At 44.7% G+C, this 14,846-nt stretch overlaps 1 protein-coding gene across 37 annotated transcripts in view; it reads right to left on the reverse strand.

The window, feature by feature from the left end:
* Positions 1-14,846, reverse strand: part of ELAVL2 (ELAV like RNA binding protein 2) — a 107,186-nt gene that overhangs the window by 70,332 nt on the left and 22,008 nt on the right. For 3 of the 37 annotated variants that reach the window (XM_085567586.1, XM_085567580.1, XM_085567578.1), the window contains exon 1: positions 8,245-8,811. The exons of 5 other annotated variants lie outside the window; for them this stretch is intronic. Coding sequence is in view for 9 of the 32 variants with exons in the window: in XM_085567571.1 (XP_085423697.1) it covers positions 6,371-6,931 (561 nt within the window). In the remaining 23 variants the exon portion in view is untranslated. 29 more of the 37 variants (XM_021535942.4, XM_021535947.4, XM_021535943.4 and 26 more) reach the window with 20 other exon arrangements.

Raw genomic sequence — 14,846 nt, forward strand, 5'->3', positions numbered from 1 at the left:
CACACTAGGATGTCTGATGAAATTTCTACACGTATTACTAGAGGTAAAAATAAAACCCTTAATTACAATTATAGCAGGTACTAGGATTTTAAGATTTAAAAGCCTTTCTTAAGTCAACTGTGATATGGAACCAGTTCACCTCCAGTTATGCTTGCTGGATCAGGGCTGGAGATGAACAGCAGACACAGAAAATTTAAATAAATCCCAAGATCTTGCCCTGCCTTTACAATGGGCTGGGTTGATGCAAAAGAAATTTAATGTTAATAAAAATAAAATAATAAAATAAAATAAAAACAGATATTAAAAACAGAGGTCACAGGATTAATTTTCCAGCATTTCAAGAGGACAAACAAAATGAATGGCAATGGAACAAAGACTTCTTTACAAAATAAAATGGAAACAAAGTAGGTATCCTACCATTCCTGCAATATATTGCCCATTTCAGTGCAATGGCTACGCACGCATATGGTCAAAGCAACTATAGAAACTGAAACATTCCATTAAGTCTTCTCCTCTGCCAAGACAGATGGCCACAATATCGGCTCTCCTGCATCCATCTTCCTTTCTCTATGAGAGAGAAACACTCTTTACTAGAACAGAGATATAAGGGACCACCTTCTTCTCCTCTTCCTCCTCCTCACCACTTTTGCATACACTTCTCACAAGGTCACCTGAAGCAGTGGTGTAAGGAGCCTTAACTACTTCTACAGGTAAACAAGAACATTTTTGCCCCACCGGTTCCATGAACTATCAAAAACTATTGCAACCTTTCTCCAAAATAATGCTACTCAAGTCCAGGCATCGCTGCTCCTGCAGCATGCAAGGGGTAATACCATAACTTCAAGAATACATTCAGAAAATAAGTTAATCAAGTAAGTACAAATAAGATTTGGAGAAGTTCTCCACTTTAGTACTGAAACTAGAAATCACATGCCACAAACACAAAGCTAGATGAAGCAAGCGTATAAAGCCAAGTTTGAAGAGTGGGCAGATAAAACCTTGCCCTTTTTCTGGTGTTTAGATATTTAATTAATACATTTTGATATCCACCACACCAAGTCTAACCCAGGGAACCATTTCTTGAAGGCACTTTATAGTTACATTATTAACATAAGACACTACTATGACACACATCCTCAGCCAATTTAATTTACATTAAGGTATTTTAACAGCAATCTTTCCATAAGAAAGAAAAAACACAGAAACAGCCTCTTGGACACCAAGGCTGTTTGGACTGTCCAAATCCCAGTACATGGAGAGACAAGTCTAAGCTCAGAACTCTCAGAAAGAGATTTTCCCCTACAAAAAATCAGGTACTATGAATGTGAATGTTTGGAATGTATCTACTACTTAACTAAATAGACTCATCCAGAGCATCTGAAAGCAAATGCAGCCAGCACAGACCTACAGAAAGGCTGCTCAATGTACCAGTGAATATTCCAGGACAGCCTGAGTACTCCTTCCTACCTCTGTGTAGACTGCCTGACAATATATTTGAATGTTAAAACTGTTCCCTCTTTTGCCAGTGCTTAGGTAATAAGTATTCACAAGTCTGCATATGCATGATTTACAGTATTTACCGCAATTCAGTTACATTCTATTGTATAATGCTTTCTTTCCACCTCTACTTCACACTCGAAGAAGTAAAGTGTCTTTCATCCTTAACAGGATCCGTTTTCTCACCACCTCAGTTTTTTCAAGCTTCTGCATCATGTGGGCAGCAACAGTGGTTTTACATGTTTTTCTGCTAACTGCAGTAAATCAAGCTACTCATTCTTGCAAATCTTACAGCTTCATCTAGAATCTCTGCAATTTCTGATGAGCAGCTGGACTATTTGAGCCATCAGCAATATCATGACTGTGTGAAATGAAGAATCAGTATCACCAATGTTCTATGCGAAGTTCAAGACTACCTAAAATTATTCTCATTCTGATCCTTGGCTGGCATGCTCACTGTTAGCACATTTAAGCATCTCTCACTCCCACTTTCATCAACAAGTCAAAGCATTTTTCAAACCCTCATTACATTGGGGCTTACTATGACTACCAAAACAAATCCCTGTTGCTTAAGTACAGGAGTACAGGAGGCTCAGACAGAATAGAAAACAGTGTGACACTAGTTTAATCTCCATCTGGAAAACTTCAGCTTGTTCCAAATTCACAATTTTCAAACATATGAAAGTAAGATCTTCCCATTACAATTTTCCACATTATGTAATTACTGCTCTTAAAACTCCACATATTTTACCAGCCAAGTTGAATTTAGACTGTGAGCTACTTCAAAAACTTAACATGACATTAGAGTTTTTAATAAGTTTCTGAAAGAGCATACTTCAGATTTCTGCTGTGAGCTGTTTCTCTTATCCTTGATTTTAAAGCTGAAAAACTGCAGTCCATATAAAAACACTGACTACTAAAGCCAAGTGTTTCACTGAGGTCACAATTCGAAGACGTACTTACTGTAGAGCTGTAGGTCAGAAAGTGTATGTGAAACACATCTCTTTTTCCAAATACAGTGAAGACCAACAACTAGCAATTAGGTCTCTTACCACAGATTCTATAAGATTTAGCATTGCATTATGTTGTTCTGTAAGCATTAGATGCAAGGAGACCCTACAAATAAAAAACAATTCTTACTGAGCAAAATCAGCTTGCTCAGTATTGGCAGTTTGTCTGAGCTTCCGTAGGAACGATTCAAGAAGCCTACTCATGTTATTTAGCCACCAGAGACTCAGTATGACTTTCAGAATGGATTAGGTAACAAAACATCTTGATCCAGTCCACCAGCTGTAGTAGCTAAAACTTACAAATTGTCTTACGACAGCTTCTCCAGAACTAATCCTTCTGAGAGTGTCAAATTAGGTAGATTTTGCACAGGCAAGATCAAAAAAACATGTAGCAGATTCCTTCAGAAACAGAACTAGAGATGTCAAATTCCAAAACACCATTAGCTAATCCTGCTGGACAGTGTCATGATTTTTCAATTGATTTAGGGGTTGTCAGAAAAAAGAAATCTGTGCACTAAAGTAACATTCTCACACTTTTCAAATGCACACACTAGCATCTATTAGAAAAGCATTTCAGCAGAAGTGAAGATGGCATTAAAGCAATATTGAAATGTATATTCATCACAAACTGAGTTTACCCATTAGCTCACCATTTGCTGTATTGCTTTGAAGAACATCACTGACCATAAATATAATCAAAAGCCATTATGTTGTAAGACAAAGAGTTTTACCTACAAAAGCAGCATTTCTGCATTGCTGTTACAAGACAGGAGCTTGTGCTTGCATCCTTGTATTGTTTTTAGGTGTAAAGTCTATATTTGCAGGGACATTGACTTGTTTTACAATGCACAAGAAAGCTGAACACGAGTTTGTATGTCATCTATTTCCTACCTGGCCCCCAACTAAAGCATGCTTAGCTTTGTCTGTCAAAACTTCTTAGTATTACAATTACTTTCATAGAATTCAGCTTGAGTCGTCACTGTAGTTCGCATACTGTCATCTTGAAACACGGGACATACTCTGCAAGGTTTTCTGTCTTGTCTTTTATTTTTTTAACCAAGATCGCCTGAGTCCTAAATATGCTAGTTCACAATTTTTGGAAATGCAGCGGGTAAATCTTTCCCTCCCATTTAAAAAACAGCAATTAAGAGGAATCCAGGAAAAAGAATAAAAATCAATGTCACATTAATATGCTAAAGTCACAATAAATTTACTTGCAGAAGTATTCCACTAACATGATTACCCTAATAACAGGAAGATATGTATGCAAATGTGAGCATATTTAATACATATCCACTGCAAAGACTGAGTCAATTAAAAATCTCTGCTGCATATGGAAAAGATCAACTACTCCACCAGAATAAAACGACATAAAATAAAGACATCTATTGCTGAAGCAGAAATATCAGTGTGGGTACAATCAGAATACATTTGAAAGGGGCATTGAAGATGTGCTTGGTCAGATTTGAATACATCTGATAAAATTCCTCAGTAGTTTCAAGGTCATTAGTATGTGTCTGTAGTTACAAATGCTCAATAATATATCATGGAAAAAAAATCAACTATGTTCCTCTCCAGTTAAGTGATATTCTGTTGTACACTGTGTATATAGAATTGCCAATTTTGTATTTGCAAACAAAATTATTTATGCATAATCACTAGAAACGAGGTTCATAGTCCAGTGCTAGAGCTATCATCCCTACTACAACATTTCTGAAAGGTCAGAGGAAAGAGATAAGAAAATCTAAATTTAACATCAGGATTCAGAATTCATGGAACTGAAAAAGGAAAACTGAAGCTAAAACTAATACCACTGTCCTTCTCAACCAAATGTCCCCACATAGTGGAACACTTTCTAGGCCCCCCAAGTTTAATATAAAATTTACCATCAAAGCAAAGACAAAGTCAAATGGCAAGTTTTTCAGCGCAAAAAAAAAAATCGAGAACTTTTCAAGCAAATAAACACATTCTGAAATACTCAATTCACTGGGCGCTACAACTTTATCCAGAATCACTTTTAAGAACACAAGACACTGATGTCCCAAGTACCTACTAAGCTTTATTAACCAAGGCTGTCTTCAAAACTTCAAAAATACGGCTAACACCTTTTAGTCTCAGAGACTTCAATTGAATAAACTACCATCAAAGACTATTTTATAAACACAAATCCTCTTGTGCGTTTTGTATGGTTTCTGGATTTTTTTTCCCCAATAACTATCAGTTTACCAATTCTCACAAGTAACACCGGAATTTAAGCGGACGCTACCGAGGGAGCAACGAGCTTAAAGGGTATCGAGCTACCTGGCTCCTTCACGAATTCTCATCATCAGCGTTATGCAATTGAAGCAAAATCAACTCACTCTCCACGCACTCAAGGCAAGAATGGGATTTTTTTTTTTTTTTCCGGGGCAGGGCAACCTGAAAAGGCAGGCAATACAGTAATGCTGCGTGCAAAATGCAGAGACCACGGGTGACGACCCCTCAGCCCGACCAAGCTCGGACGCGCCACGCCGGTGTGACATTTGGCTCCTCAGCGCGACGTAACCTCCGAAAAAAACCAAAGCATTTGAGCCACGCACCCTCCCACATCCCCCCCACTCCCGGCGCCCCGCTCCAACGCGGGAACTCCCCAGCCCAGCAGGGCCCACCCGCAGGGCGGGACCCTCCCCACCGCCTCTCTCCCTGTGCGCGGAGGGCCGGCACCAGGCAGGCCCGGGTGCTCCGCCGGAGCCGCCGCACTTTTTCCATCGGAGGGAGCGCTGCCGCCGGCCAAGTAGCCCCGCCGGCCCCACCCGCGGGCGCGGCTCGACTCCCTTGCGCCCCGCAGGTGCGGCGGCCAGTCCTGCAGCCTCTCCGCAGCCAGCCACAAGCCCGGGCCGTGCACCCGCGGCCCTCTGCTGCCCCACGGCTCTGCCGAGCCGGAGGGCACGCTCAGAAGGCGGCAGATGCACTACGGTGGACATAAGCGCTCCGATTAGAGCAAAGGCAGACGCGAACAAGGCGGAAAGTAGGGTGCAGCTTGCGGAGAGAATGGGAATGACGTTGGAGTGGTAGGGCCACGCTAGGGAAATAGGTGGGATGAAAGTCATTCAGACAGATGCTACTGATTAAACAAAGGGTTTACTAAACAATGTTTTGTCCGGGGGACAAGTGTTTAAGCGCCCAATTATTACCACACTAAAAGGGGGAAGGGGGGTGGGGGGCGGAACAAAGGAAACAGTCAGAAAAGCCCGAAGGTTAAATCAAAAAACAGTTAAACTCATCTAGTACGGGACAGGGCGAAGGCGATGAAGTAACCGTTCGCAGAAAAACAAACAAACAAACAAAAAAACACTGTCCGCAACTGTCAAGAAGCCCCTTTTAATCTAACACCACCAGTATATCAGTATCTTGGTGTTTGGAACCCTGACCGCAACAAGCCGGTACTGGCGGAAAGCCACCAGTCACTTACAGAAGTAGGCGACGGTGAAGGTCTCCGCACACGCTTTGATTTACCTTTACCCTTGGCTCGAGGGTACCCTGGCCATGCGCTGGCGGCCCCTAGCCGAGGCCGCCCTGCCTTCCCGCCGTGCTCCCCGCGTGGGCTACAGCCCCGCTCCAGCTCTCCTCCACTCCTCCTCCAGGGCGAGACCGGAGTTCCGGCGCGCCCCTGCCAAGACCGTAAGCCCCGTCTCCGTTCCCAGCCCCTAGATCCGCCCTTCTTTCAGCAGCCCGGGACCGGCAGTCCGTCTGCTCGCTAGCTTGCAGGAGCGGCGAATTTCGCGCAGTCCGGGTACCGCTGCTGCCATCCGAGGCTGGGAGCAGAGTAGGAGAAAGGTGTCTGCTACTCGAGGGAGCGGCGCAGCGCCCCGCAGCCGCCTCACCTGATGCTTCTGACGCTCCCACCACCCTACCGTCCCGCACTCGCCCTGCTGCCAACAAACGGGACTTGGTCGATGACGGGCAGATAAAGGGCCGCACAGCCCGCCCCCGCAGCCACCGCCTGAGTGACACTGCCGGCGGCCACTCAAGAAGCCTGCACCCACAGGGCCGCGCCCCCGGGCAATGCGAGCACTTAGCAGAGCCAAGGTCGGGCGGGCCCTACTCCGTGACTGCTGCTGAGCACCTTGGGCGGCGGGGAGAGCCTGGCAATGGAGCCTGCTGATCAGGATAGGGCCTTCCCCATCCCCAGCAGGGTCAGAGGCAAGATATCCACAGTCCTTGACCATCTCCCTAAGGCTTCCTGACTGGTTGTCTTTCCCTGTAAAGTGTCGAGCCCCGGAGGTTCCACGGTGCCTCCTCTCCGGAAACGCCTCGGCGGGGCGAACGAGTCCCCAGGCCGCCCGCCCGGAGAAGCGCAGCGGCAGCGAGCGCTCCGTGACAGCGCTCTGAAAGCGCCGTCCCTTTTCCTGGAGGCGCCCGACAGCAAGGGGACCTCTCTTCATCCCCCGCAAGGTTCGGCTGCCGAGCACCGCGGCTGCGCTCCTGCGGGTCAAAGGGCTGTCATTGCAGGAGGGGAGAGGTCCCGTCCCCGCGGGAGTGCATGTTCCCCGCCTTCTCAGCGCTCCAACGACTAATCAAAATACACCGCCTCACTACCGGTTCTTGAAAATTACTTGATGTTTAGCTATCCATTTGCCTCGCTCACACAGATATCACATTAGTTATTTTCGTATGTGAAATAGATGGGTATGGTGTAGCGTGCTGGCAGCAGCATAAATGAAACAACAATGGCAGTGCTCAGGACCGGTCTTTGCCAGTAGCACAATCTGCAGCGCCAGCGTCTACCATCGCCGCCTTTTCCTCCTGCCCAGACCTCCCACCGCCGCGAAGACGGGGGACGCGCCCGAGGACGGGACTCTCCATGCGCCCCTTTGCCCGGAGCTACCCTGAGATCCCTGCCATGGCTGCCGGACGGAAACTTTCCCCGAGTACACCGGCGACCGGTGTCCACGTCCCGCGTCGCCCCGGTAGGACCACGGACAGAGATCGGGGCCGCCCCGCCCACGGCTGCCCCTGCACCGCCGCACAGTGCCCCAAAACCCGGAACAAAGGGACTCGTCCCCTCCCGCGGCGGGTTATTCATCCCCAAGAAAATACAAGGGTCTACCCGCCCGACGGTAATAGACTTCTCTCCGGAAAAGCTCAGCGGCTCTCCTCAGCTCACCGCCCGCCCTCCACACCCGATGACAATACTGCCGCGCGCCTTTGTGCGCCGCGCCACGCAGTCGCCTCCCAGCCCCGCAGGAAGCAAAAAAAAAAAAAAAAAACGCCGTGCGGCTAAATGCAGTTAGGCGCGGAGCGCCTTATCCCGGCTAATCTGAAAATGCAAATTTATCTCCTCAAAGTGATACCGTCTCCCTTCAACAGCGCGGTGCGGATCCTTCCCCTCGGAAACTTCCCACAAGGAAATGTATCCGGAGCTGGACGGGCGCGGTCACGCTGGGAACTTAGCGGCTGGGCCAGCCCAGGTAGGGATGCGCACGCCGCTCTCTGTGGGCGAGGTGCAGTCCCCCAGTTTTAGCGGCTGCCCTCCCCACGGTGCAAACACTTTCAGCAACTCAGCTCAGCGGGCATGCTGCCATAGCCACGAACAGCCTCACTTGGTGCCGTCGGCACCAACGGTATCAATACAGAGCAAACAGACCATCAGCATAATTCTACAAGGCATAATTCTACAAGGCATGCACCTCTGGAATGGGTCGCGTGGACCCTATCGCACACGTACAATAATAGAAAGATTCAAGCCATAACTTACCTTCCACTCCTCGGCTAAAAAAAAAAAATCCCAAAAAACAAAACAAAAACAAACAAAAAAACCACAAAAAACAAAACCAAAAAAACAACCCCAAAAAATCCCCAAAAGTGACAATGCAGCTCTCCCGATCACGAGTAAGAGGCAGAAAGAGGCAGAAGGATAGACCTCTCAAGAAAATAGACAAGAGCTATATTGCTGACAGTTACAAAAGGAAGCAAATAAAAACCAAAACAAAACAAAATTAAAAAATCCTTTCCCTCCCCCACCCCCAACAGTCCGACACTAGAGGAGAAAAATCAAAAATTAAAAAAAAATGGAAAATTAAAACATTAAAACGGGAGAACTCAAAAGGGGGAGAGCGACAGTACGACCCGCCTTTCGCAACCCAATGGAACAAAACGAGGGGAGGGAGAAATGAAGGAACAAAGAAAAGAAGGATGGAAGAGCGATTTTAAAGACTCGCTCTCTCTGTCTCTGTCTCTCCCTTCCTCCCTGACGGTTACTTCCTAACGGCTCGCCACCCAAGCCAACTGCAGCATCGCGGAGTGTGCGGGGGGGGGGGGGGGGAGGGGGGAACGACGCCGTGCGGTGCCGCGCCGCGCCGTGCCGTGCCTCGCAGGGAGGTGGACTGCTCCGCAGATTTATAGCAGCCTCGCCACCCAGCTCCTCTCCGCCACCGCGCCGGGGTCCGTGCGTCTGCGTGCCGCGCCCGGAGGCGCGGCCGCAGGGACGCGGCGGAGGGCGTGTGTCCGTCCAGAAGCGGCCGCGTCCCGTCCCGCGTCCGTCCGTCCACGCCCGCCTCCAGCAAGGCAGCCGCTCCACGCCTACCCCGGCGCCACGCGCGGTAGCGACGCCACACCCCGGCGCAATGCAGGCCGCTGGCGCTGCTGCGCGCCCACATTGGCCCGGCCGCTACCCACTCGCCCCGCCCCCGATGAGGCGACGGTCTCCCATTGGCTGCGCGGGCCGCCACTCCGATAGAGTGCATGGCGCTGCGCTTTCGCATGCAGTGCGCCCTGTGGAGCACCCTCCGCCCGCGCGGGCGGGCCGGGCGCGGAGCTGCGGTAGCCCCGTGCCGCTCCCAGCGCGTCCCGCGAGGCACCGGGCGCTGCTCCGGTGGCGCGGCCGCTGCCACCTGCTCTGTCAGCCACGTGGGCACGGGGCGCTGCATGCCCACGGCATGCCCAGGGCGGCGCCACCATTCCTTCGCAAGAAGTGCTGCTGAGAAGGCGGCCTCTTTTTTGTTGTTGTTGTTGTTTGTTTTTGTATAATTTGTCTGTTTGTTTTTGTTCGGCTTTTTGGTTTTATTCCTTTCTTTTTTTATGCCCCACTCCACCCAGGTCTGCCCGCAGGTGTGCCGATCTTGTTATTACAGGCCAGGGACTGCTCGAGCCCTTCTGGGAGTGGGTATATTAACGAGTATTAAATAATAATATATTAATAATACCTCTAGCAAACATTCTGGACGGAAGGAAGGGAAGGAGATTTTATTCATGAGGTGGACAATTCCTGTCTTGCAGAGCAAACGTTTGCAAAGAAAAGAGGTGTTGTATGGAAGAAACAATCCTGCAGCAAATACCTGCATGTTATTCTGAAGCATGCCTTTTACTCTGCATACTGTTTGACCTTCACTGCACTTGATAATTTCTTTTCAGAATCAGAAGTGCTTCCTCTTCTGTAACACAAGTGTCTGTCATGTATTTCCAATAGCAAAGCACTTACACCCTGCAGAAAGCAAATGCTTATTTAGACTATTCTGGTATTTGCATGTAGCAAGCACAAAAATAGAGGCATGTGAATTCAAGAGAGATGTAGCATTTCAATTAGATTGTCCCTGTGTGTTTATAAATGATTAATACAAGGAATTGTGTATCGTCTCTTTCTTGTGATTTCCCTATCCAACTACTTTGACAAAAACAGAGTTATACAGAGATTGATTTTACATATTATATAATTAGTTCTATGCTTAATGCATCTGATGTTTTTCTAGAACACACAATCTGATCTCTAACAATGTATCACCAACGTTTTAAATCAGCAGCATTCTGAAAAGATTAATAACTCCCTGGTGGAACAAGTATCAAACTACTAGCTCCAGGAACTGAATAAGGAATGGGGTGGGCATGCCTACTTTCTCAAAGTTGTTTATACAAAGGTCCTACATGAAGTGATCTCTTTTCACAGACAGTTTGTGGATATATGTCTAAATTGTACTCTTAGTAGTGTAAGTATTCAGAAAGGTCTGCATTTTCTGAGCTTGTGTCTGAGGCTCAGGCTTGTTTAATTATGGTGAATTTTACCCTTTGATACAGCAAAACTGTTTCTGAAAGGCTGTTAATGATACCAAAATTAAGCTGCTCAAGTTCTTTATTTTATAGGAACATTTATCAACAAGTCTTATATATATTTATATATATATCTGAAATAAAGTACTGAAAGTATTGTTTGTTCTACCAAGTAGAAAACATCTATAAAAACTGTGCACAATGTTTCTGTCTGCAGAATTACTAGATTTAGTTATTTATTACTTTCTTGCTTCACATATTTAAGCAAAAAAAGTGTTCATTAGAACATCGTTAATGTATAAAAAGAGAGAAATGAAGGGAAAAAAATTTAGATGATTTCTTAAATAGTCTGATGCATTCACTCAAGACACCCAAACATGTCAGGCCCTTCCCTCCCCTGCCCCACCCCCCAATTTTAAAACTGTGTCAATACACATCTGGTTTTATAACTAAAGAAAATCTGTTTAAAGTGGATGCCAAAAGGCAAAATGTATGCCATTAGAAACATTAGGAGAAGAGTGTCCTCCCGAACTTTTAGGAAATTAAAGGACTCTGCTCTCAGCAGCTTCTCTGTCAGGTCTGATATTCACAACTCCTGATTCCATCTTCCCTCCAACACTCTCCACCCAAAACGAACACTCTTCCACTATAATTAGTGACCAGTTTTAAAATCCAAACTTTATGCATTTTCTTTCGAGGCTTAATATCTCTATCAATAATGTTCTCACATCTGTCATGTTTGTCAATACGCAGTGCTAAAGTGAAATTAGGCAGAAAATAGCTGTTTTAGCAAATTGCCTTGTCATTGGTCTTTCTAATCTCTGATGTGTATTCAGAGGCCCTTGATTCCGGCAATGTCGGAAGGAAAGCTAAATTTTTCTGTTCTCCCTGGAAAAACGCCTTCTTGTGAAGTTCCCCTTTGCTGAAGTAATATATCTGAAAATAAGTCTTTATGATTAGCAGTAGCTGGCTGTCTGGACATAGCCTTTAGCTAAAATGTATATGGGTTATTAAATAGGCGTTGGACATGGAAGGAGAGAAGAAGGAGGACAGAAGAGCACTGGTTGTTCAGGCATTGTTGATTCATCTGTCTGGAACTGAGTGGTCAGGGAATGGCAGTAAAAGCAGCAAATTGCGCTGGAAGAAAAATGTTTACCGGCTGGCACAGAGGGGGATTTAAAAAATTATAATTATTTTAAAATATTTTCTTAAATGAAAGTGAAAAAATAAGAAATAAAGCAACTGAAGAAGCACCTGCTGCCCACAGGAGGGGCTGGCACGGCAGCGAACCGCGTGGCTACAACCTCAGCACCACGGACAGCGGCGCAGCCCCGCCGCGTCTGCGGAAGAGTGCTCCCGGAGAAGGGGAATGTCCCCTCCCTACCCTCAGGAAAACACCTCGATACTGTACGTGATATCAGTGTGGGCTTGCCACTCTCTCTCGAGCACTCCGGACAAATGGCTCTTGACTCGAGATGTTCGGATGCCGTCATATGGATGGGTGTGTGTGTTGTGCCTGTGTGTTACTGAACCCCCGGGACTCTGCAGGTTGTTTTCCCAGGGGTAACTTATGTTTGTTCCCATTACTTTCACAAACAGTGACACGCAAGAGGGTTTCACACCAAGTCTTGAGACATATTTCCATACCTGCATGGCCTTCAGTATGGGTGTTGGATTGTTCTACCTACTTCTCTGAGCCTCTCTTTGGTCATAAGATACAGACATTGTACGAAACTGCAGTAGTATGAACACTGCAACTGATGCTACATAATTTTCTATTCTATTACAGAGCAATGTCTGAATTTTCATAAAAAATATTGTCAAAAGGAGTTTAGCATTTAGGTGGGAAAAGGAAAGGGGGGGGTGTTTCACTTTTTTTTTTCTTTTTTTTTTCCAAAAAGGTATCTCCACAAAAGGTAACCACACCTCAGATTTTCTACAGACAACTGTGAAACATTTGTCTGGGAAAAAAAGTAAAATCTGAAAGAAGTTGTCTATTTACCTAAACTATTATATATTTACTTGTTTTCTACTGTGACCAGGAAAGGCAGATTGCTGCTGCACCACGGCTGAGGTATTTTCTTTTATTGAGGTTTTTTATTTCCAGCAGTGTGAAATACACGTCTAATTGTAAAATAAGACGGTGTCACCTGCAAGTCAGTTGCTGCCATCAACCTCTCTTGTGCTTGGATCGAATTACAGTAAAACAGAGAAAGTGACAGCATCAGGGCACAGTGACAAAGCTGTGGTTTGCAAGAAAGAAGACCGAAGCCCATAGAGACACTGCAGTTACAGAAACAGCTGTCTTATCAGCACACTGCAGAGACAGAGATGGCTCAAGAGGTCCACAACAGATAATGACTAATAGCTTTGCAATGCGCCAAACTTCATGCTTGATAAGACAAGCCCAGTGTAAAGAGCAGCAGAGATCAAGTTTTATTCTATTTTATCTGTGCTGTAAATTGATAAATTGAAATTCAGGTGGCACAGCAGCCAGCATGTTGTTGATAATCCAGTGAAGTAAACTGTCATTTGGATCTTTTCAGCAAAGAGAAATAGGTTTCTCTTACTTGATAATATTTTAATAAAAATACCTTAAAAAATCCTCATCTCAAATCACTGTCCCAGCAGTACCTGAACTGGAGTGGGAGTACCTTGTCTGTTCTACTGTTATGACATATCTTTGAGTCCCAGAACAAACCATCCATTTGGCTGTCAAGTCCTTTACAAAGGACAAAACACTTTCACTTTGAAACTGCAGCAGCTTATTTTCAAATCCTTATTTCCTCTGCAGGAGAAGGAACTGCTCTGTAATTTTTAATACATACAGTCAAGCGCACAAAGCTCAGTTCTCTAACAGACAATACAAGCATGTCTTTGTGAGCACAGCTAAACAAAAATTAATGTCTGCTGTAAAAAGAATCTGTAATAATTCACTTGAAAAAATATGAGCCATAGTACACACACTAATATATTCTATAGGAGGAAAAAAACATCCTGTTTCAAACTGTGTTTTTAGTTTGATTAATGGCATCAGAATAAAATATTATAGCTCCACCATTTTCCAGCAGAAATACTTTAAACTGAGTTCAGCTTATCTTTGTTCTGTGGTTTTTTTTTTTTTTTTTTTTTGTTTTTTTTTTTTAAAGCTATGTAGGAAATGCAATTAAAAGGAATACAACTGGAGCATATAATCTAAGGTCACAGAGCACTATTTTCTAAGTGGTTTTAAATTTTTTACTAAGGGTTTGCTACATGCACTTAATTCCTTGTGATTGGTTCTTGAAGGGCCAGAGTAACTCTATAGGCCCGTAAACCATTAAGTTACTAAGTTTTAGTCACTAAGGCTACCTTTCCATCTTCTTGAAATAATAAATTAAGACAAGATTAACTATTTCTTAATGAAACACAAGGTACTTAAGCCAAGAGAAACCTAAACCTGAACAGAAACCTAGAGATTTACCACTCAGACTTGTTAAATGGAGGGCACAGAGGCAAGACTGCTTCTATCCTCTAATAATCTAACCACATGTACTTGGCCTTAGCCTGTCACTTAAACATATCTGATAGCAGGAGCTATCAGTTACAAGGACCCATAAGATGAGTCATTTATTTAATATATTAAGAAAATAAGCTTTCTCAAAGCCAAGAGGAAGGGCAGAATCAGGGGAAAAGGGAAGCATCTTTGGCACATGCACTTTTTTAGATACACCTTTTTGCTTGGCCCTGAATTCTGGTGGCTTTTCTAATGATGTGGCAGAGAACAAAACTAGAGTGTGATGTGAGAAAGCATAAGGCACATGTGGATAAGGTCAAACCTGTTCAGCAACTTAGGTCCACTGTGCAGTTTCAGCACACACAAATTACTGCCAAGTGGCTGTCCCTGAATCAGAACATCACTTGGTTTTTGAGATGCATTTCAGAGTTCACAAAAGGGCAGGTCATTTTGATGAAATTCACAAGCCAAAAAACATAACTATAACAATTTGCCCTTGTGCCTTCTAATTTGTGGGGAATACATAAACAGAGCCTGAGGTAATTGATACCTTTGCCAGGAAAACACCGTGTAAATGTGAGGTGAAATAACCTTGCATCAGAGATAATGAAAAGCAAGAATACAATCAATCAGTATTTTTAATGCTCCTTTTTATCCCAGAACAACAAGTTCTTTTTCAGTTCTCCAGTGAATCATCCCAAATACTGTCAATTCAGTTAGATTAGACTTCCACCATAACAATAAGTTTCTCCAAGAAAAAGATATATGATTATAAAGTAATTGTAATGAGCATATCCTCTCATGGTATTAAAGCTACAGGA

Source organism: Lonchura striata, chromosome Z, assembly GCF_050655825.1.
Source record: "Lonchura striata isolate lonStrDom1 chromosome Z, ASM5065582v1, whole genome shotgun sequence".
NCBI classification, from domain to species: Eukaryota; Metazoa; Chordata; class Aves; order Passeriformes; family Estrildidae; genus Lonchura; species Lonchura striata.